Source organism: Phascolarctos cinereus, unplaced genomic scaffold, assembly GCF_003287225.1.
Source record: "Phascolarctos cinereus isolate Bilbo 61053 unplaced genomic scaffold, phaCin_HiC Scaffold_4;HRSCAF=312, whole genome shotgun sequence".
In the NCBI taxonomy this organism is placed as follows: Eukaryota; Metazoa; Chordata; class Mammalia; order Diprotodontia; family Phascolarctidae; genus Phascolarctos; species Phascolarctos cinereus.
The window spans coordinates 211,711,771-211,736,237 of NW_027555847.1; the positions used below are offsets into that span (position 1 = coordinate 211,711,771).

The 24,467-nt window shown below is 37.0% G+C and overlaps 2 protein-coding genes across 4 annotated transcripts in view; one reads left to right on the plus strand and one right to left on the minus strand.

Moving 5' to 3' along the window:
- Positions 1-7,922, plus strand: part of CYTH3 (cytohesin 3) — a 145,539-nt gene extending 137,617 nt beyond the window's left edge. For 2 of the 3 annotated variants that reach the window (XM_078152900.1, XM_020965339.2), the window contains 4 exons: positions 2,792-2,868; positions 3,000-3,071; positions 3,222-3,376; positions 3,659-7,922. In XM_078152900.1, the coding sequence (XP_078009026.1) occupies positions 2,792-2,868; positions 3,000-3,071; positions 3,222-3,376; positions 3,659-3,731 (377 nt within the window). In that variant the 3' untranslated portion in view covers positions 3,732-7,922. Of the gene's footprint in view, positions 1-2,791; positions 2,869-2,999; positions 3,072-3,221; positions 3,381-3,658 lie in introns of those variants that run through there. The other variant, XM_078152901.1, reaches the window with a different exon arrangement.
- Positions 7,923-8,197: 275 nt separating this feature from the next.
- Positions 8,198-24,467, minus strand: part of USP42 (ubiquitin specific peptidase 42) — a 55,983-nt gene continuing 39,713 nt past the window's right edge. Inside the window, exons 15-19 of the mRNA XM_020965277.2 lie at positions 16,817-18,310; positions 14,384-14,718; positions 11,832-11,926; positions 11,021-11,065; positions 8,198-9,273 (exon numbers count right to left, since the gene is read on the minus strand). Coding sequence (XP_020820936.1) covers positions 11,027-11,065; positions 11,832-11,926; positions 14,384-14,718; positions 16,817-18,310 — 1,963 coding nt within the window. The 3' untranslated portion in view covers positions 8,198-9,273; positions 11,021-11,026. The remainder of the gene's footprint in view (positions 9,274-11,020; positions 11,066-11,831; positions 11,927-14,383; positions 14,719-16,816; positions 18,311-24,467) is intronic.

Consider the following 24,467-nt stretch of genomic DNA (forward strand, 5'->3'; position numbering starts at 1 on the left):
TCTCATTTGATCCTCACAACAACCCTGGGAGGTAGATGGTATTATTATCCCCATTTTAGAGATAAAGAAACTGAGGCAGACAGCAGTTAAGTGACTTCCCCAGGGTCACACAACTCATGTCTGAGGCTGGATTTGAACCCATGTCTCTACTGTATTCAGTACGCTAGCCACCAGCTGCCTTGTCTGGGAGAACTGAGAAGAGGTTCACAAACTACAACTAAATTTGGAGGGTTGGGATCTAAAAGCCTTTCTAAGTACCATAACATTGACATATGGAAATAGCTCCCCTGAAGTCATAAGTCCCTAGAGTTAATTACCTAGAATTAAACTCATTTGGTTTTCACTTCCTCTCTGTGGATCATCAGTAGCTTCTGTTTGCTGTGGGCAAACCCTGCCTTCCTCCATCCACCGGTCATTGGAAGGCACAAGAGAGATCTTCTAAAGCACCACACTTTTGTCTCCATCTCCTTCTGCCTGCTTCCATCTGGGAGGAGAGAGACAGAATTTAAAGAGCTTACGCTGAGAACACAAAACTTCAAACGTGATATTATTCCAAAGGCTACAATACAAAATTATTACTATTATGTATAAAAATTTGTATTTGCAATTATTAATCCGTAATGTGAGGCTAATGGCCTATGTCTCCACTTATATTTGAGGAAACAGGCAGAAGGAAGAGGTCATTTATTTTTCCCAGTTTCATAGAAGGCCAGACAGGATTCAAATCCCTAATCCCTCCCTCTTATACTACTCTGCTTTAGGCTAGAGCCCCAGCTCCATCTTTTCAATGGCACGAAGCAGGGGCTCCCTGACTGGCTGCTATTGGGACACCGTAGACCTGATCAACCAAGGAAGTGAAAATAATAGATGACTTTAAGTAAATTGCTTACTGGTAGGTAGTTTGTAAGTCAAGGTAGGAAAGATATGATAGGCTGGGCAATAAATACTCGAGGTGGGATAGAACTATCAGTGGAAACCTCTCATCCTTCTATTGTCTAGAGTTGTTTTAGGCCTCTCTGGTTGGTCAGTGATCATGTAGGATTAATCCAGGCTGAAATGCAGGGTAATCAGAGATGATTTTTCCCTCATCTAGAACCTTGGGCTTTTTTTTCAGACTTAAAACTTTTTCTATTCGCCTCTCTCACCTTTTAAGAGAGGCCTTTTACGGAATAGAACTGTACAATGAAGCCAAACCAGTTCTGTCTAGTTTAACTGTCCTAGCACAGGAGAATAAACTCCCTTTTTATGGAGTATACCAACTTCAAGCCACCAGATCAGCCTATACGGTGCAGAGACCAAGAGCAGAGCCAGGCCCAAGTCTTCATCTGCCTTTCCACTTCTTTACTTGTGCCCTTCCTTTAATGCCCTTCTCCCCCAGCCAGCATTTTCTCTTTCATTCCATCTCCCCTGTCTCTGTTTCTACATCTCAGCACTTGCTTCTGCTTGCTTCTTGACCATGTACCTCATCAACTCAGATTCATACATTAAAGCCATAGTCACCATGCAACGATTTGTGGCTTAAGCCACTAAAAAGATACTGCCAATCTTAAGTAACTATTCCTTCTGCCAAAACATGCATGTCAGAAGCAGTGGGATAAAGAGGTGGGAACACCCCGACTCCACTCCTTTGCAGATGTGGGAGGGCCACATTGCATATATTGTATATACATTATATATGTTTTCAGACTTTTTTGATGTATTGCTGATTTTTTTCCTCTTTTTTTTCTTTAAAAATATATTTTGCAATATGGGATGGCTCTCTTAGAGGGGGGAGGAATACTAGGAGAAATTCTGGTGAGATAAAAATAAAAGATATCAATAAAAATGTATTTTTTTCAAAAGAAGTGGGGACCAATTTGGCCATGTCTGCCTTTATGTTGAGTAAAAGAGGTTTGGTGTTTTGGTTTTTTTTTTTAAATTAAAAAAAACTTGATAAGTGAAATCAACAGATAAATTATATCCAATTGTATATATACTGAGATTTAGTTAAATGATTTATTCAGTCTGATAATTCTGGGTAAGGGAATAATTATTTCTTTTAATTTATTCATTTTTATTTTCAGGCCCACATTCTCTCCCTCCTGCCTTCTCTCTGCCACTCCCACCAAGAAAGCAAGAAAAACAAAACCTGTTACACACATGTATAGTCAAGCAAAACAAATTGGTCATGTCCAAAAAAAAAAAAGTCTCAATCTGCATGTTGAATTATAGGGATAATTGTTAATAAACTATGCCAGTTCTGCTTAGAGTATTTAGTAATGAGATACCATCCTGATATAACAAAATTAAAACCAATAAATCCAAGATGAGCAGGCAGTGACGTCCTTCTACAGTTGTTTCAGTGTGAGAAAATGAAACCAAATCATGAAGATGGGATTTTTCCTGGAAAAGGACAAAAAAAAATTGTAAAGGATTACCCACCCCAACCTCAGACAGGGCAGTCAGGAATGAAAAACAGTGCCTGAGACTTGAGAAAGATCCACTTCTTCATTTACCAGGTCTTTACCAAGGTCAGAGTTCTGTTTGCTCTGAAACGTGACTCATGGTGGGGCCTTAGCTCCTCAGGCACAAACCTTTCTTTTTAGTATCTTTCCTAGTGTTAGGCTGTTCAGTGCCCCTGCCCACTAAGACAGAGGTGAAGGTGAGATCAGTCCAATAGCATTTCTCAAGGTCAGTAACACTTGTAAAAACTCCAAATGCCATTGATGAGATTCCAGCACCAAATCAGTTTTATAAGCTAATGTCCTGTTTGCTTGGTGGGCTGGACTCAGCTGACTCTTTGTTTTTATAGGTGGGAGAGTGAAAACCTGGAAGAGACGGTGGTTCATCCTGACAGATAATTGCCTCTATTACTTTGAATATACAACAGTGAGTATAGTTTGAAGTCTGCTGAATTCTCTTTCCGACAGTAACAGTAATCCTTTCCATCACACTCTGCTTTGAATCTGTTCCCCAGTAGTCATTTCAAATGACTAACAAAGTACTGTTATATCTTGTAGGATAAAGAGCCCAGAGGAATTATCCCTTTGGAAAATCTTAGCATAAGAGAAGTAGAAGATCCCCGAAAACCTGTAAGACATCTCTTTTGGAAATTCTACTTTTAATGAACTAAATAATAAGCCAGCAAACTAAATAAACTTTGAAGCAAGCTTCTCAGCATGCTGAGATCCTGTGATTTATGAAGATATCCCTCTCTCCCTTTATCTTGTCTTTTTACCCAGAACTGTTTTGAGCTTTATAACCCTAGCCATAAAGGACAGGTCATAAAAGCCTGTAAAACAGAGGCTGATGGCAGAGTGGTGGAAGGCAACCATGTTGTATACAGAATATCTGCTCCAACCCCGGAAGAGAAGGAAGAGTGGATCAAATCAATCAAGTAAGTAATGGGCTTCAAATAAAAGCCACAATATTTTCAGAAGGTTCTTATTCCTTCATTTTCTGACAAGTATGGACTGGGAAGTAGAACAGTTGTCATCATTTTTGACACCTGAAATCTAAACAACATTGGTGGGCTTATACGTAGACTTCTCAAGAAGTCCATTTAAGTTTTTAAAAAGAATTTTCTTCTAGTCCAACCTCCTATTGTAATGGGAAATTAAATGAACTTTGCCAAACCATAACTGACCTGATAGATTTTTTTCCTCTTTCCCTTCACCAGAGCAAGTATCAGCAGGGATCCCTTTTATGATATGCTGGCAACAAGGAAGAGAAGAATTGCCAATAAAAAATAGCACTCTGCTGTTTGGGCAGTGATTCACCCAAGTTCCATATTTAAGGGGAGCATGAAAACAAGAATACAAACAGGTAAAAGTAAAATTTTAAAAAAAGCTAAGGAAAAAACTGATTAACGAACACTCTTGCATCTACCGTTGGGAGTACAGATGATGCAGAAAACCTTCTGCAAGATACTCACCAGGAAACAAGTACTTTAAATAGAATACTGCAGACAACTTCCCAAGGATGAATGTATGGGAATTTAATTAACAGAAGACATGGAAGCCTTATGTATGCTTTGGATATTCAGTAACCTAGAGAAAATAATCAGGCTGATAGACATGAAATATTTATCCCTTCCTGTTTATTGAGCATATTGCCCAGGATGGGAGATGTTAGAAAATACTGTTCTTATGATTTTTAGCCAGTATGAATTCTTTGTAATACAGCCACCAGAACTGGTGCACAGTAGGATTCAGAACTTGTTTTCTCTAGATGAAGACCTTCTTCATGCCAGTTGTACAACACGTGACCATTAGCGGTAATGCAAATCATTCCAAATTCAATTGTTTGATAAAAAAAAAGCCACCACTTTTTTATTTAGAACTTTTTTCCTGTGATATATAGGAATATAGCTTTTATATACCTTTTTTATATTCTGAAATTATAATGAAATGAACTTTTTCTTTCTAATAATAGTATTTTTAGAATGGCAGCTATAAATTTAATTTAACTCCTGGGCACAAGTACAATGTGCACTGAAAATATGCAGCTCCCAAAGGTAAGGGCTTTGGAAAAGAAAAAACTAGTTTAAGTGGTAGCTGTAGACAATTGAGATAGTGTCAAGTCTATGCTTACTGCTGCCATAGAGACAGAATTGGATGAGGTATAAGGTAAAAGGCAGCATTTTCCTTTTATCAATATACTTAATTTGACAAGGACTAGATTCTGTGGGGATAGAATATATGGAACATAGAAGAAAGAGGTATCCAGGAATCTTTTAAAGGATTTTTAGTATTTTATGGGGGGGAAAGTCTTCCTTAATAGTGTCTAAATCTCTCAGATCACACACACACAAAAATTATTTGGCTTTAATTTGCCCCAGGAATTAAGCATTAAAATACTAGTAAACAACATAGAAGTGAGATAGAAGAGGGAACTTTTCCTTTCTAACCTTAGCTGAGAAGGTGCCTTAAACTTTTATGTGGCATTTTTTTGCCCCCAAGTGTTTTCTAAAAAAACAATTTATCATTGTTAAGGACATCTGCCCCGGGGTGTTAATACTGTAATTGCTGATTCTCCGAAGAGGGAAATCCTCCAAACAGAAACATGTTACACATGTATCTGACTGACCATAGGAAGCATGTTCTTTGCTGTCTGCACTACAAAATCTTATGGTGAAACAGAGTATTGCTTTTATTCCGTGACCTTATAAGGACATGACCAAATTCCTTAATAGAATGAACTAGAAATAATTTGTGAACCCTCTTTCCTCTTGCAATACACTTTTAGGCCTGTTTTGAGATATTTAATATCCCATCATATGAGGAACAAAGCAAACTGTGGGGCAAATACATCGTTTTAGATTTTCTTAATTGCATGGCACTGAGGTTTATTTGTTTTAAACAGTTCAGATTACAAATACATCACCTATATATTAATGGAAGTTTGGAAGTTCCTTAATACAGAGAGTTTTTAGAGCACTTAATACTCAGCCTCATAATATAGCACAGATGATAATTGCAGAAATATATTAGAGGCAATGGGGTGGATGTTTTTGGTGTAGGTATATTTTAGCCTGGAATCACAAAGAAAATCTAAAACTACAAAAGCCTAGGAAATGCAAAATAAGTTACGAGGCTACAGTGGTGCCAAGTTTAGGATTGGGCCAGTTAATAGATTTCTAATCCACTTTTATTTATTTCTATGACTATACATTTAGATGCAGGACATACCGTTATCCTTGGGAGTCCCTCTATGAATATGACTATATTGATTTAGTATTAGATGGTAACACTGTTCTTGGTGTTATCTCCTCTTTCACAAGTGAAAATTAGAAACCAGGTATCTTCTCCAACCAGAAAACTCACTAAATTTGTCTCACCTGCACAGGCTATGTGATACAGGCACAGCACAAGGATCAGAATATATAATGGTTTTAATTACTTCCTATTGCAAAGTCTTAAGTCAGGGAAACCCTCAAATTTCAATTTCACTTTTTATGCCCTTGTTAAACTCAAAATGGTGGAAGTAATTATTTATGTAATCTAGATTTTAGTGATGCTAAGACTTGGTAATTGTGTGGAGGCACTGATCTAGGCCATTGAAAGGTAGAGATACAATATGGAACAGATGTCATCCAAAGGTATCTGAAATCACTATTGCTACTCATTTCTCAAGTTGATTTTTTCCTGGGCTTTTGGGCCTCTTAAGTGGTACCATAATCATATAATAAATTTTAAATTTTGGTTTTGAGAAAGGCACTGGTACCTACCTCAGATATCCCTCATTAGTACACATGCAACTTTGGGTTTCAGCCTTTCATGAAAGTCTCATGGAATACACCAAACCAAATGTTGCTAATGAAGATTGATTATAGAAATACTAGTCAGCCTAGGATTGGGTGTTCTCATCCACAACAGCAGTCTGTTTAGTGGTTCATTTTACTGAAAACCGAGAGCACTTAATTTTCCATGTTTTTTCTCTCCTTACTTCTTAGAACCATTCTTTTAAATAAGTCCTTGGTGCAGGGGTGGGCAGGTATCTTTCTGGTTTTGACCTCACAACCATGTTGGTAAAGGAAGCATGAAGGAAATGCCTTATGAAAGTACATGTGTTCTTTTGCCATAGTAGTTTGTAAAAGAACTTTACCTATGTGGATGTTTACGTGGAAAATTATAGTAACTTCTATAACTAAAATTATGTTGTGATAGCAAAAAGTAGCAGACTTCTCTGCATTTAAAAAAAAAATCAAACAGTAGTTAGCTTATTTCTCTTCTTCATCCCACTTGCCTTTCGAGTGTGGGCAACAAGATCATGTTGTACTTAGAATTTTTTAATTTGCCACCAAAGGTATTTGTTATTTTAAATTAATGTTAAACATTGTGACAGTATTAGCAGGGATGGAAATAAGGCCAGCATTTCCACTAAGCCATCAATTAGGCTTCTCAAGGAGCAAAGCACCTCAGTGTCTATAGGGGAAAAGTAGCTGGAACCCTGGGCCAGATAAGGTATTGTTCACAGGAGGGTGAGGACCTCCAACCCACCCCCACCCCACTTCCCCTTGCACTTGGCGCTCCTCTTGTAGGTTCTGGCTGGAGAGATCTTGGAAGACAAAACAGCCTTTTCCCCTGTGAGGTGCCATAACTTTTTTTTTTCCTGAGCCCAGGGAAGTAGTTAAGTGTTTTCTGTTTCCTCCATCCCAAGATTCAATCTTCCTCCCCTCCCAGTTGCTTTCAGGGCTTGCACTTTGCCCCAACTTCTGGCCAAAGACTGAAAACTTACTTCAGGGACAATACGGAGGGTAGGGTAGTGTGTACGCAACCAGGGACACTGACTCTAGGTAAGCTGCTTCTGTTGCACTTCTCCTCCCTGTAATCTCCTCCCCCAACCAAGTTTGGCTGTGGTTATAGACAGATATCAACCCAGGGAATAGTGTAATTCAGAAAGCTTTTCTCTTAAGCTCAGCTGGACTGACTACAATGCAAAGTAACCTAGCTCTTTAGGGCAAGTCAGCTCTCCTCAAAGGTCACAAACTTTTTTGAGCAGTTTAACATGTGTGGTACCAAACTGGGTCAAAGTAGAAGTAATTTATAGATGGAGCAGCATCTCATGCTTCATATAAAGCAATGCATATTTTTAAAGTTATAAATGCATATATCTAAATAGATATGCTTGCTGAGAAGTTAGGTCTGTTGTAGACCAGAAGCTACAGTTATAATTTGTGAATTATCAGTTTCTTATATTTTCTTGGAAAACATTTCTATTTACAATTAAATATAAAGTTACTGTGTAAATAATGTACAGATCTGTATTGAATTTTGAAGTGTTTGTTACTCAGTGTACAACCACAATTTGCATGAAGAAACATTCTGTATCTATTCATAATACTTTGCTGTAAAGTGGATAGGATCGTTGTATGGCTGTAAAACCCTACTGCAAATGTTGTGTTCACTTAAAATAAAAGTCAAAACTATTGTTAAACACAAGTGTCTAGATCTGATTCTTTAGATGCAGAAGTAACAGGTAAGTACATTGGAAAGCCCTTTAATCATTACTTGTATTGCAGCTGGCTCTCCTTTCCTAACTCTCACCAACTGAAAGTCCAGCCCTGATAATAGCAAATTAGCCTCCCCCCTCTAAAAAAAGATATCCTTCTCAAAGAACGTGTATCACCCACTTGTTTACTTAAAATAGTGCAACTCGGAAGGAGTTAAGTTCAAATAAGCAAAGCTAGAAGGGCTAAAATAAAACACAAACAAGCTGTTTTGACTTTGCTGTATTTTATATACTATATAAATTTTACATGCTATATATTTACAGTGGGGCAAGTGCTTTTATAATCTTTAAAAAAACAAAGATCAAACTTTAGACATCTCTGAACAACACAGACTGTATAAACCATACAGATTATTCAGATATAAACTGTATTAAATACAGTTTTCCCCACTCCATCTCCTGATGCAGGACCAGTGAATTATAAGTATATCACAGTTTGATAGCATTTCCATATTAAAAATAAAATCACAGTATGAATTTGTCTGTAACTAGAAACTTTAAGGGACCAAACTGACAACTCAGACTCCAATATTGTATAGTCAAGACAAGTGATTGTATAAAAAAGTGTTACGTAATAAAAACATACTGTAGGCTTTACAAATAAAGTTTGGGTTATACATTCATAATGTAAATGCTCATCATAACTGGTAAATTGATTGGTGTGTTTCCACAAAGTTCAGAAACAGAACTTGTCTATAAAATACATCTTCAAATCTTGAATACAACTAAAATGTGAAGCAAATTAGTTTCTAGTATCAGACATCACAGAAAACAGAGAGCTCTCTCTCAAAATTCTAAGTAAGAGCTTGTGAATCTTTAAATAAGTCTTTAAATTAAATATACACAGTTTTTTCTTTTTTTTTTCTTCCCTTCCCACTTCCCTCCCACCCCCTCCTTTTTAAATAATTCCATGGTTTCCTGGCTTGGTCTTGCACCAGATGTCTAACTTGGAGTAACATTACATGAAATACAAGTAATTAACCTGAGTCTGTAATTAAGCAGCATTTGAGATGTTCTATTCCAGGGCATTATTTTCAATGTGATTATATACACGGTATTTTACAACGGTCAGCAGTTGTAGAAAGTTTTCATCCATTTGGATTAAGGGTAATTAAGAAAAAGTCTCAAGGTAAAAATTAAAAAAAAGTTCTTCCATGGTAAAATCCTGTACAGTATTTACTGAAGAAGCACCACTTATGGATTTGAACAGTTAATCATTTTCTATATTTATAAATATAATTTAAGCTGTGTTGGGGATGGCTTCAGTTGAACACTCTGAATCTGAAAGACAAGATATACTGTAGATATTAGTCATTCCAAAGACAGGAAGTTTTAGAAACATAGAGCTTAGCTGGCTTAAGTATCAGCTCTCTCTCCTTAATACTAATGACTTATTCATGTAGTTTTTAAATTAGAAAAATCCCAAAAGACTTGGAAGAAGCTTCCCTCATTGAAATATTTCATCCTTCTTAGCTGTGATAACAAAAAACGTGTCTAAGTTTTAGACAAAGAAAATGGGTGATCTTAATGGCCCTGACAGTAAAAACATTAGGGGGCAATCCATGCTCTGCTTTTTAAGGTCTCTACTGGCAGACTGGGAAGTGTCGGCTGTCGTTGTGAGGAAGTAGAAACAATGCCACTTCCCTGTTATACACCGTGCTACTCCAACTTCCTTGTAAGAGACCGAAGCACTTTTACTCCCATTCAAGAGCCACCCTAAACTCAATCCCCAAACCCAGTTACCGCTTATGTTTATCTTTACACATATAATCCAATCTTATCCTCACATTAGCCCTGTGAGAGAAGAGCCTGTTTTACAGATGCTTAAACTGAGGCTTTTGCCTCCCCCCAGCACTTAGCTCAGCACCTGGCATACAGTAGGTATTTAAAAAATGTTTTTTTAAATTTGATTTTTATATGATTCAGAGACTTCCCCAAGGTTACATAGAGGTAGAATTTATCCCCAGCTCAAAGTCCAATACTCTATCCATTATGCCTCTCTGTTATGAAAATTTTTGAGGCATCTTTCAAATGTCTCAAAAGAATAAAACTTAATGTTTATGGATTTTTCACTTAAAATTTCCTCGTTATGTTTAGATGTTTCTGTTTTTGGTCTAAATGTCAACTTCTAAGTGGGTCATTGTCATGAATGCTGATGAACTGCCTAGAATTCTAACATTCCTAATATTTCCTCTGGAAGAAAAAAAAGGACCAAAAAACCTCATTTTAAAATGTACTTTAATTCCAAAGAACTCTTTGCTGACTATCATTCTACCCATCTGGCAGATTTGGGTAAAATTCATTTTCATCTTTTATACCATCATCTCATTAGCTCACAGTTTAAATTTTGGTTTATGTAACCTCTATCATCCTGGGAAACAGAAGTACCCCTCTCCCATCCCTACACTAAAATAAAAGTCAAAATTAGAGTTGAAGATCTGAACACAAAACTGAGCTCTGCTGCCATCCAGTGCTTTTAGAAGACTAACAGCTATCCTGGGGATGGGAATAGGGGAAGGAATGTGAGATGCAACCATTTGGTCTCTGGCTGAGAAGTGCTAACCTAGATGTGTTAGGCTTTTATAAGGATGCTGCCCATGTGTTTGTTGAGTGATCCAGTTCTCTGACAGACGGTTTTCCTCTGTGACTGTCAATGTCCAATTCTTGGAAATTCAGTGGAAAATAAAGGCATGAACTAGTTTTACTCATTGCCTTTTTATGGCCTCAAAATGTTTAGTAACCTCGTAAAATGGATAATATCCTCTGCCAGTTATATGCAGCTAAAAAAGCAGCCCCTCAGACCTAATTTTTGACAGCCCATATGCATCATCTACCTTTTCTAGCGTCATAGTAATAGCATAACAGCACATGTAAGTAATATATATAAATGAAATCAATACCACCACCTGAGCTACCTGTCATCTTTAGAGTCACAATGAAATAACTCTAATTATCACCTTCCTCATTATAGTTTTATCCTTATTAACTTCAAGACAAATAGCCATATACAAATATGAAAACAGCTTACCGGTAACTAGTGTATTTTTTCTTTTGAGGATGAGTTTTCTTTCACCTAGGGAAAAAGTAGGGGGTAGGAAACATTTTTATAATTGAGTTTTATGAAGTCTTAGTCATCCATGCTACACATTTATGTGCAGTGATAACATTTTCAATCAATCAATCACCTAGCTTAAAGTTAGCTGCAGTAAATAAACCCTTTAAGTTTTTAAACAAGTAATTACTGACAATTAGTAATCTATTTTATAAAACAATTTATTTCCTCTTTCAAAAACAACACAAAGACTAAAAATCAAAACTTTGGCTTGATAGTTTAGTGGCTTTGGAACCAAAATTTGATTGCCCCCCAAGGAAGAAATCAGACACAGAATACACATTTAAAATAACAAATGGCAATAAGTTGTGATAATACAAATCCTAGATCAAAAGTCATTAGAGAATCAGTTTAACGTACTCAGAGAATGATTCAAAGGAGAAAGGCAAAAATGGTCCATGTACCAGAATTTAAAAAGTATGAAAGATAGATAATGAGAAAGAGAAGGTCCATCCTCAGCACAAAGAAAAACCTTTGTCACTGCAAGGCCAAACTGGCACACTCCCTTCCTTTCCCTAGTCTGGATAGGACCAGGAAAGTGGCACTGGTGTCTCAGTCTGGGTTCCTACCTAAAGCTCTTGGTTACAAACCAATCACCAGTTGCAATCAGATTAAGGATAACATAAGATTAACAATTTAGAAGAAATGCAAAAAAAATTCTTTTAAAATGCTCTGATCCATGCTACTAAATAAGAAACAAAATATTTTTGTTAGTATTTCAACATACTTTCCATCTAGATTCATCTGTACTTGCAGAACTGTCATCCAACTGTTTACTGGAAACCTTCTGACTGTAGTCCTTATGAGAGGGGAGGTCTTTAGCTGAAACATGAACATTTTTACATTGATGTAGAATTCCTTTAAGTCAGTGACATGATAAGCAGATGAACAAACTCATCTCCCTGTTTCCTTTTAATACTGGCATACTAAATTGTGGGCAAGAAAGGAATCAGATGAGTTCCCTGATCACTAACATTTTACATCTTAAAAACTCAACAATTTGTTTTTAAAAGAAAAAAACCTGCTTCAGCTTTCATTTTTCAGCTAGAGATTGTGATCTGCCATATGCTCTCCATAAACTTCTCTGTAATAATCCTCTTGAACATTGCCAGGCATCTTCCCAGGAGAAGTTAACAGTGAATTTCCTGTATGTTATGTACTGGTCCTCTGTAAATGGATCAGGTTGGTTTGTTTTTTTGTTACCACCCTTTGTATTGTACTACTCAGTCATCAAATCTTCCTAACTGGACTGCTAATCCTCCTCTTTGAGAACAGGGAAATATGTCTTCTATTTATTTTGTAACAGTCCCCTCTCCCTCCACTCTCCCCTTCCCCCCGCCCAGCACACAAAGCACACAGTACAGCAACATATCATCCATCTGCAGCACAGCTGAAAGCAGAAAGAAAGCAAAAAAGCTCTTGAGCAGCCAAAATAGATATCACAAAGTTCATGCATCTTGCTCATGGAGAGGTACCTCAGGCCCACACTTGAGCCTATTTATTGTCAAATTACATATACTGAAATTCTAACAAGCTTCGTTAAATGGTTTCTAAGCCACCACAGAACAGAAGCAGCAACTTAAAGGGGGTAAAGTGGGTGTTACAGGTAGACATATTGACAATATCGAAAAGTGGGAGCTAATAGCATGGGGAAAAGGAAAAAATATATAACAAGCAGATACAGTAAATGAAAAAGCACAGCAATCTGGGCCCATTAATATAGCAGCAAATAACCCTACACACCTCAACAGGCCCTGGTGGCATCACTGGAGCACACCACAGTATAATTAATATAATGGTCCTAATGGTAAACCATTGTCACCAAGAAATGGTTTAAACACTGGTTACTCTGCTTTGGCAGCAGTGATAGAGTTGGCTTGCAAGCCAGGAAGATCTAGGTTCAAGTATCATCTCTGCCTCATGCTGGCTGAGTAGCCCTGAGCAAGTGCCATTAACCTTCTAGGGCTCCAGGTGACTCTAAAGGCCATATGTTGTTGCAGAGAAGGTGCCAACCAGCTTTGGTGGAGCAAGCTTCCACCCTGAGGAGTTCTCTATGCCAATGAAATCACAGATCTGATTCCTAGTCTTACACTCTGTTTAAGGTGGGAAGGAAGCATGTAATTAATATACTTCAGAAAAAGTGTTCTTCACCTTTTTGTGTGTCACGGACCTTAGGGCAGTCTATTGAGGCCTCTGGATGCCTTCTAAGAATAATTTTTTAAAATTCATAAATGAAGGGAATGATAAATTTCAGAAAGAAATTAATGAAACTAAAGATGTAATTTTTCCTATCAAAGGTTACAGAGCCCCTGAAATCTACAGACCCCAGGTTAAGAACTCCTACTATAGAAGAACTTTCATCAATAATATGACTAAAATTTTGAAAAGATCCTTTAAAGGGGTCTGCAGACCTTCAGCTATCTAGAAATATCTTTTACTGAGAATTATTCGATCCATGAAGGTTTTGTATAGCTGAGGTTTTGCTACACACAGATTTTCAGTAATTGCTGCTTGTTTAGGAGTGAAAAGTAACCATACACAGCAAGTATTATATTGTACAACTCAGCAACAAACAGGTTAAAATCACAAAAGAAGAATCTCTTCCATGGAAAACAAATTTAGTGTGCCAAAAAGGCCAGAGAGATAAACTAGGCCATTCCAACAATGGGCATATGAGACCTAATTGATTAAGGAACCTTGAGGCCATAATTCTTGGTTCAAACCCCAAAGCAGTGATCTACCAAAGGTATAAAGTCCAAAGAGTAACAGGTACAATAGTAGTTCCAGTAATCAGGAAGAAAAAAAAAACCATACAGAACACTGAGCACAGGCTTAAAGCAATTTTTAAAAGGCCAATAGCATTGTCAAATCATTGTGTCTTCCCCCTCTCTACCCACCCCCCTTCTCCCCGTGACTTTGTTGAACACACATGCTCACATGACAGCTATACATAGGCATTAATATAATGATGTGCTCCTTTACAGCTAAGTTATAATCTAAGGAAACGTTGCTCCAAAGAACTCTGTTTTATTTCAATGGTTATTCATTTAACACTACTGCTATAGCACCAGGAATTGTTAAAGAAAGCACAGGAATGACTGGAGAAGGGGAAAAGACTTCTAATAGCCCACATTATTAAAAGTAACTATTTAGTTTTTCTAGATCTATGAAATGTCAAGTCATACAGATACCTAACACGAGCACTTTCTAAACAGCTATAGACTTTTCTTTAATTTAAAATAAAATTCTTCATTCTTAACTCCTAATGTTTCCCCTTACCCTGGCCATACTCAGCTGGGTGATATTTATGATCCTGGCTTTCCATTCTTAAGTGTTTGGTTTTCTCAGGGTGATCATCATCTTCCTCATGAGAACATTTATTAGATTTCTGGTAGTCCTCAGATGGCAAGCCATCTTTGATGGGAGATTTGTCCTTTTTCTCCCAGGTTTTGTTATCAGTCTCAGAGCAGGAAGCCTTGAGTACATGAAGATCTGAATGTTCAATATAGTCCTCTGATTTTTTTGCATGTTTCTTCTTTTTCTTCTTCTTCTTTTTGTGTTTGCGAAGGTCAGCTTTGGAGTTTGCTACTGAAAGATCCAAATCCTGATGATGCCTGCAGGAATTAAAAGCCAGAGTGAAAAAAATCACTTCAAAAGAACATGGTGTATTGAGGGTGCTATACCATATTAGGGACACTAGCTGAATATGGTGGGTAGAATACCAATTGTATTAAGTGTGCTTTCATAATGATAACTTAAGAGCTAGTTGGGATAGATAAGGTGGTCTGCTAGGTACACCAAATGCAACTACTAATAAAATCATATTCTTCTTAATCTTGGTTGCTATGTTATATGCGTAACAAAATCCACCCCACCAAAGGTTTTGATGCTTTTTCTTGAAACTAATGGTTACAGAAGACAGGATTGAAGGCTGCTTTGCCCTAATGCTTCAGGTATATCCAAAGGCATTATTACTTTCTTTAACACTACCATGTTCTTTCATCTATCTGCCCTTATTTGCGATTATCTCTTTATAAGGTTTCAAGTTTAAAAGACAATATTAAGTCAAAAATGAAGCAACTCTTTCGCTCTCATCCATTTAACAAAATGCATGAAAAAGTCATTTTACACTTTCAAGAACTGTACACAGCTAATGAGCTATTTTTTTAAAGCCTCACATTCCTCAATTAGATGTCTCAAATTGAGAGAGAAAAAAATAAACAAAAGGCCAATGAAATAAATGACATCTCAGATCACAGTTTTGAACCACTAAACAAATGTCAAAGATACATCATGTGCCTTCCAAAAAAAAAAGTTTGCTAACAATGTAGGTTCCAAGACTTCTCTCCTAGTTACTAAACATTTAATTTTTGGATAAAATTGAAGAAAAGAAAAACAGGAACCTTTGGGAAAGAAAATATTCACTTAACATACCCACAGCTGAATAATAAAGACTTCAATGCTATCATTCCAGTCTCTTTATAAAAGTTCCAATTTTTCAAAGTAACCTGCACATTTACTTTCAGTGGAGTTGCAAAATAGCAATTAAATCAAATAGCCTATGACATTTCTGGAAGGTGTTTTAGCCTTCTCTGAAATAAGATGGCAATATTATTTGAAAAAATAAGGTTGCCAGGTTCAAAGATTATCATAACGTCAAATTTGGTTTTGTATAGTTTAAAAGTTTGGGATTCCATGAAAACATACCAACATCAAATTTAGTTGAATGTGGCAGGTTCTTTCACCTTTTGTTAGGTCAGAAGAGGACAACTAACCCCAAACTAATTAATAAACTTCACTTAAAGAAAACTCATGGAAATGCAAATTACAACAACTCTGAGATATGACATCACACCTATCGGACTGGCTAACATGACAAAACAGGAAAATGATAAATGTTGGAGAAGATGTGGGAAAACTGGAACACTAATGCATTGTTGGTGGAGTTGTGAACTGATCCAGCCATTCTGGAGAGCAATTTGGAACTATGCCCAAAGGGCTATAAAATTGTACATACCCTTCAATCTAACAATACCAGTACTAGGTCTGTATCCCAAAGAGATCACAAAAATGGGGAAAAGACCCACATAAACAAAACTATTTATAGCAGCTCTTTTTGTGGTGGCCAAGAACTGGAAATTGAGGATGCCCATCAATTGGGGAATGGCTGAACAAGTTGTAGTATATGAATGTAATGTAATGCTATTGGTCCATAAGAAATGGTGAGCAGGTGGATTTCAGAAAGACTTGCATGAACTGATGCTGAGCGAAGTGAGCAGAACCAGGAGAACACTACATAGTAACAAGCAACATTGAGCAATGACCAATATTGTTAAAACTTAGCTCTTCCGAGCAATGCAATGATCTAAGACAATTCCAAAAGGCTCGTGATCGAAAATGCTATTCACAACCAGAGAAAGAACTATGGAATCTGGATGCAGATCGCAGAATACTATTTGTTCTTTCTTTAGTTATTTTTTGTTTTTTTCTTTCTCATGGTTTTTCCCTTTTGTTCTGATTCTTCTTTCACAACATGACTAATGTGGAAATGTGTTTAATACAATCATACATGTATGCCTATATCAGATTGCATGCCATCTTGGGGAGGGGAAATTTTTAAACTCAAAATCTTATAAAAGTGAATGTTGAAAACTAAAAATAAATTAATTAAAAAGAAAAAAGGAATGAAAATTTACACCACTAAATACTTACTTGCAACTTCGAGCTTTGTGTTTGTCTTTGGATTTCTTTTTCTTTTTCGATTTTTTGTGCTTCTTTACTTTCTGCTCTTCTAATGGCTCATTTTGCAAGGGTTTGGGGATTTTCTTTTCTAAGTCACTGTCATTTTCTATGCTATCATATTTCCTTTTCCTCATTTTTACAATTTCATGCTCATGAAACTGACTACAAAGATTTGAACTGTTTTCTTCAAGTGCAATTTTGTCATGAGAATATTTCTCAGGATGCTGAGGAAGAGATGAACAATGGGACAGGTCTACTTTATTACTGTTCGAGTGATGCCTTTCTTTCTCTTTAGGTGCTGGCTCATGAACCCATTTGCTTTTGTAATAGTCCTTATGTGATCTACTACTGTACTGACTTGCTTTGTCATATTCTCGATCACTGTGAGATGGCTTCCACTCTCTACCATCCCTTGAAGAATAAGAATAATAATCATTGTAATATCTATATTTGTCCCATCTTCTCATTCCTTCTGGATAATATTTCTCCCGACTCCAAGACTGCTCACTTTTAGAATAATAATATCTACCCCTTTCCTGATCAGATTTTCCTCTACTTCTGGACTGATAATGGTTATGTTTTCCTAAGGATCTACTGTCAGGGCTGCTGCTTTCATTATGAAAATTTTTATATTTACTTCCATTACAGTGTTCTGATTTGTGGCGGCCCTTTTTGGTCCTCTCTTTGCTATAGGAGACCCTTTTTTTGTAGTAATAGTTCTCTGTTTTGCTCCTGCTTTGCTTTGTTCGTTCTCCACTGGAAGAATGATCTCTTCGGTGATGATGCCCTTTGTCCACTTTTCTGGGGCTACCACCTTTTTCCTTAACTGGAGAATTACTTTGAACTTTCTGTCTAACTTTATTTTCTTCACATTGTTCACTATTACTTTGTTCAGTGCTCCCTTTTGAATAATGATTCTCTACAATTTTATCTAACTGGGTAGCAGACAGTTCACTAGTAGACATGTCTATGCTTTTAGAAAGGTCCTTTGTTTCTTTGCATTTTTCAGTACTAATAAATACTAAGAGTTTATTACTATCACATTCAGTGTCAAAATTATTTAAGGGAGTTTGGCTCAATTTTTCCACTGTGTCCAATGATGCGGAGTTCAGTGAATTCTCCTTTACTGTTCCCTTTATTTCTTGGGGTAGTGTGATCTTTTCATCTGTGAAATTCCCAGGATCACACTGTTTGGGAAACTGATCATCTCCAATGGCTTTCTTGTTAACATTACAATGACTAATGATATTGGGAATAGATTCTTCTGGTTTTGCTATAATACTTTCAGGAATTTCTTCTTTGGTAGCAATGATGTTAGGATCTGAGGGCGGAAAAGTATTCTTTATTTTGCAGCTAAGACTTGAAGTAACTTTGTCTAGCTGTTCATACGAAGCTGAACTGTTGCTACCAACCACAAGTTCTGTACCATGTTCTTCTTCAGGTGGTTTCTCATTTCCAGTTGAACTACACCAAAACAAAAAAAAGAAAAAGGAAAGGAAAAAGAGAAAAAAGAAAATCAGTTTGAAATGAAGTTTCTATAGAATCAAATATGAACACATACATTCAAAAAACATAGGTATACTTATGTTAGTTTGAACTAAAAATTTTTTTGTGCCCTTAGAAAAAAACTATTTAAAAATATCTATTTATAAAATATATTACAGTAAAATATGCTTACATTCAATATAAGGGCTATCATCTTTAGATACTTCAAAACACAACATTCTACTGAGTCCACCCCAGTTTTGGCCACAACAAATTCTAGAATTCCACTACTTCCAAATTATCCTTTTTTTCCTACTCAGATTATATTCAATTTGTTAAATTCTGCCTATCAGAAAGGATCAAGTGGCCTGAGGTGCAATTTTTTTCCAGTTTCCCTAATATCCTAGGGCCTGTGATTTTTACCAGAATTTCAGAGATAAAGTTCTCTCAATTAACAACAGCTTATATTTCAACGGATCTACAATCTCATTAATTTGGGTACCCCTTCTAATTGGGTAAATCCTAAGCCATCAACATCTTCTCTTCTTGTATAAATCCTAGGACTGAATTCCGTTAAATTTTTATAATGTTCTTGGGACCTTCCTCTATATTTCTTGACATCATATAAATACAAATGTATCACGTGGGCTATTATCTTGCCCATGTGGGTAGTTACCCCTCACATTTTGTTTTATCTTTAAATTTCATTTTTTAATTAACAAAAAGGAGAAAACCAGAACCAAAACCCTTGTACCAAACATGCACAGCCAAGGAAAACAAATTCCTGCTTTGGCTATGTCCAAAAAATGTCTCAAGCTGAACACTGAATCTATTTCTTCTGTCTTAGTAGATGAATTGTGCTTTGTCTTCTATCTTCAGGAATTACAGTGGACCATATGCATTGATCAGTTTCTGAAGACTCTTAAAACGGTTTGTCTTTACAACATCGTTGCGGCAGAAAGTGTTCTGGTTCTGCTCAACTCTGCATCTGTATATCTAATCTTCCCAGGACCCTCTAAAACTACCGCTTTCATCGTTTCTTATAACACAATAGTATTTCATTACATTCATACACCATAATTTGTTTAGTCAATCCCTAATTGATAGGCACCCTTTACTTTCCAGTTCTTTACCATCACCAGAACAACAATGAATATTTTTGTAGATATATAATAATAATAATTGCTGACATCTGTATAGTTACTATGTGCTAAGCACTTTCCAATTATCTCACTTGAGTCTCACTACTCTGGGAAGTAGGCGCAATATATTATTACCCCCATTTTACCAAAGAGGAAACTGAGGCAAACAAAGGTTAAGTGACTTGCCCAGGGTCACATAGCTAATAAGTGTTTCAGGCCAAATCTGAACTCATGTCTTACTGATTCCAGGCCATTCTATCAACTATACCACCTAGCTGCTTCCTACTGGATCCTTTTCCTTTTTCTTTGACCTCTTCAGAGTACAGGCCTTGTAGTGGTACTGCTGGGTCAAAAATCATACACAGTTTAGTGATTATGGAAGCAGAGTTTCAAATTGTTTTTCAGAGCGATTAGACCAATTCATAGCTCCACCAACAGTACATTAATGTGCTAGCTTTCTCACAATCCCTACATTAGTCATTTTCTTCTTTGCTAATTCTGCCAATCTGAGGGGCAAGAGAAGGAACTTCAGAGCTGCATTATTTATCTAATTAGTGATTCTGAAGCATTTTTCATATAGCTATTGATTGTCTGGATTTCTTCCTTAGAAAACTATTTATATCCTCTAATAATGTATCAACTGAGGGAATAGCTTACAAATTTGAATCAGTTCTTTACATGCCTTAGAAATGAGATCCTTATAAGAGAAACCTGCCATAGGATTTTTCTCTCTACTTATCTGTTTTTCTCCTAATTTTAGCTGCATTGGTACTATTTGTACAAAAATTTTTTAAAAAATTTATGTAATCAGAATTGCTCACTTTATCTTCCATGATCCTCCCTATGTCTTGTTTGGTCCTCCCTAACAACAGATCTGACAAGTTTTTCTTCTTTGCCCTCTGTGTTGACACCCTTTATGTTATGTGAGCAGCACCCCTTCTCAGATGACATATCTATAATACCACTTCTCTGGACAATTCTTCACCAATAATGGGTTGTTCATTCACATTCACCATATGTGCATGCACGCACACACACACACCCCCATTACCCTTTGGATTATATAAACTTTAATTTTTCAGAGACTGAAATGTTTCTACTCTGGAAGCCACAGAGTACCACAAAAAGTATATTATTGTTAAAAAAAAAAAAGCTGAACCTGTGTTTCAGGGAAAAGCCTGGATTATTAAAAGCACTCCAACTTTTCCAAAGGCAATATACACACACACACACACACACACACACACACACACACACACATACATATTTCACTGTCCAATTTCGAATTAGACTGTGAGCTCCTTGAGAGCAGGGAACATTTGCTGACCTTTTTGTATCCCTGGAGCTTAGCACACAATAAGGTGCCTAATAAATGCTTGATGATTGACTCCAGCCCCCAATCACAGTGTTATCCAAGATATCCAGATGTATGAGCTGCTCATCCCATGGCATATCACTATCTGGGTACATACTCTTTACCCACTTGGTTTTTTCACTGCAGATAATCTGAATGAGTAGACCTCATTAAGAAGGTAATGGAAATATACCAGGACTTCTTACAATCAGCACAATGTCATCTGCAAACAAGAGCACTGGGAAGACCTCACTGTGCTGGATATTCTCCATGATAGTGGCAAACTTTTTCAGCAATCAGCTCTCTGACTTATACCTTGCATGATCATTACTATCCAGCAGAGGGTAAAACAAAATTATCTCTGTTGTTACATCTTCCAAGGAATCTTCTAAAATTCTGACATATGAATTGCAGTAAACTTGCTGAAGAAGAGCACTTAAAGTAGCATTTTATTCAACCAAAACAATAGTCAATAAGCAAGCTTAGTATAGGCAGCGTAGCGCAGTAAAGAGCAGACCTCAGTGCCGAGACCTGCCTCTGAATACTGACTAGAAGAACTTGGACAAGTCTTTTACGCCTCTTAGTTCTCTAGAGCAGAGGTGTCAAATAAATGCAGTTGAAGCACATTAAAACGTAATTTGGCATCACTACTCCAGACTATAAATTACAGAGAAGGTGCTGACCTGCACTGGTACAGAGTTTTTTCATCATCCAGGGGTTCTCTATATCACTGTAAATCACAATTTCATTTCCTACCCCTATCTTAAACAAGTACAGTGAGACCTTATAGTATTTGCTCCTTTGTGACTATAAAGATATAATCTGCTATAGAATGTCATTTGCAAACGCCTGCCTATTCCCCAAAGCTCTGTCTTGGTTCCTCTTCTATTCTTTTATTCTTCTGTGGTTCCTCCATTTTCTCTTGGTCACCTCATCAGCTGCTATGGATTCATCTATGCAGATAATTCCCTGCCCCAATTGCCTATTGGACATTTCAAACTGGACGTCTTGGAGACACCTCAAACTCAACATGCCCAAAACAGAATTCATTATTTTGCCTCTCACCCTATACCACCCCTCTTCCAAATTTCCCCATTTTCTGTTAGGACATGAGTGGGGATTGTTTCATTTTTTTTATACTTGTATTCCCAGCACCTAGCAAAGTACCCAGCCTTGACTCTTCACTCTTACTCACCCATAGCTAGTTAGTTGCTCACTCTTGTTGTAGAGGTAGAAACAGCATCTCTCACATCCTTTCCCAATCTTTCCATTCACATAGCTACTAACTTAGTTCAGGCCTTCATCACCTCTCACCTAAATTATTGCAACAACCTATTAATCAGTCTTCTTACTTCAAAATCTTTCTTTCACCATTCCAGTCCATCCTACATACTGCCGTAAAAGTAATTTTTCCTTAAGCCCAGACCTGACTACATGACTCCCCCATTCAATCAATTCTAGTGGTCTCCATTAATGCCCTCCAGATAAAATATCAACCCCTCTGTTAAGCTTTTAAAATCCTACACAACCAGGCCCCAACTTGTTCTTCTAGTTGTGATTAAGCCAAACTGGCCTTGTCTGTGTTCTTCAATTACACCAGCACATATGCCATTCCCTCATGCCCTCCACCTTAAAGAACACATTTCCTTCCATCAAAACACAGCTCAAGTACTACCTTTTGCATAAAAACTGTACTGATTCCTCCAATTGTCTAGTGTCCTCCTTCCATAACTACTTGTACTAGTCTTTATTCTCTTTATATTTATTCCATATATATTTATATGAACAGCTAGGTGGCACAGTGCATGGCCTGGAGCAGGAAGATTCATCTTCCCAAGTTCAAATCTGGACACAGACATGTACTAGCTGTGTGACCCTGGGCAAGTCACTTAATCCTGGTTGCCCCAGTTTCCTCATTTGTAAAATGAGCTGTAGAAGGAAATGGCAAACCATTCCAGTATTTTTGTCAAGAAAATTACAAATGGGGTTAAAAAGAGTAGGACATGGCTGGACAACAAAAAATATTTATAAATGTATTTGTCTCCCCCATTAAAATGGTAGTAGCTCCTTGAAAATAGAGATTTTTTCCTTTTTTTTTTTATATATCTCTACCATGCAGCAGGCATTTAGTAAATGCCTGATGATTACTGGTTAATGATACCTCTATCAAGGATGACTTGACCTATATGTGTAAAAGATTCTCTCTTACCAAAAAAAAGTGCCCAGAATGTTTTCAGAGAATATTATCTCGATAAGATGTGTTCTTTATATTTCATTTTCCTTTGCTATATTTTTTCCAAGATTCCTATGCTAATAGTAGGCCAAGAAAGTATAAAATTGACACATTTCTTCATGGCATCACATGTAAAATTCACATATACATGTTTCATTATTGGATTTGCTACACATTAAGCACAATCAAAACTCAATAATTCAGACATTATTTCAATATTTATGATACTGCCTTGCATGTGAATAATTTTTACAATTCATGAAGCATTTATACACACACACATTTTATTATCTGATTCTCATAAACTCTGCAAATCAGTGAGGGCAAATAGTATTATTTCCAATTATAGGCAAGGAAACTGAAGCTTAAGGATGCCAAGTGGTTTGTCCTTGGTTACATGGTTAGTAGCCAGCTAGTAACTAAGCTCCAGATTTTTCAACTCCTCTTTCCATTTTACTCTGCTGCCTTAGTTTACTTGAAACTAAGAAAATCAACCACACAGATGACTAATAGGCACATTCATCCTATCCAAAAAAAGAACTGTGTTCAATCCAAAAGATAGTTATGATGGACCTACCATATGCAAAGCACTGTGTGAGATCCTGGGTCTCAAAGGCAAAAACATCTCCTGCTATAAAATAATTTACATTCTATTCAGGGGACACAAAGCATATTCACAAATACTAAAACCTAGGAAGTAAAGGCTGCAAAGGAGGGATAAGGTGAGTGATCTAAGAATATTTGAGGAGGGAGGGACAGTTGTATGAGTGAGGCCAAGGTCGGCTACACAAAGGAGGCATATGAGTCACAAATATTGGTTTCCCACTTTTTTATACCTCTACATCTGCTGAGAAAACTGAAGTTTAAAATCCAAAGTCCGAGTGTCACAGTCCTTGAGCTATGGACACCCTCTTTCCATCTCAGAATGGCCCCAGAGCCTCCAGTCTCCAAAACCATTCCAGGCCAGTAGACTGGTCTTCCATTTATTTTTCTTTTTTTTAAATTTCTCCTCAACATCCTTCCTCAAACCCCATCAGATGAAGGCTGACCAGAGTGGGGAACAGGCAGCTCCTACAATGAGCAGATCAATTCTGGAGCCTGTGCTCATTCCCATCTTGTGCCTGATCAACAGAGAGGTAATACTGATTTTCTGATATCCCCATTCAGGTATTATGGATATTACTCTACCCAAAGCCACAGGACTCCTTTTTGCCATGGGGTCCTTAGGCAGAGCACTCGGTTTGAGGCTTCTGTATCTCTACTGTTGCTAGAAATTTGCTTAACAATAGCACCTCGCACTAGGTCTCCATCCTTGCTAGGACTCTGACTTCAAGCTGTTTCAGAGCAAGTCACCTACTTCCCATCTCAGGAATTAGCAAGGATACCACAAAACATCTTTGGGTTGAA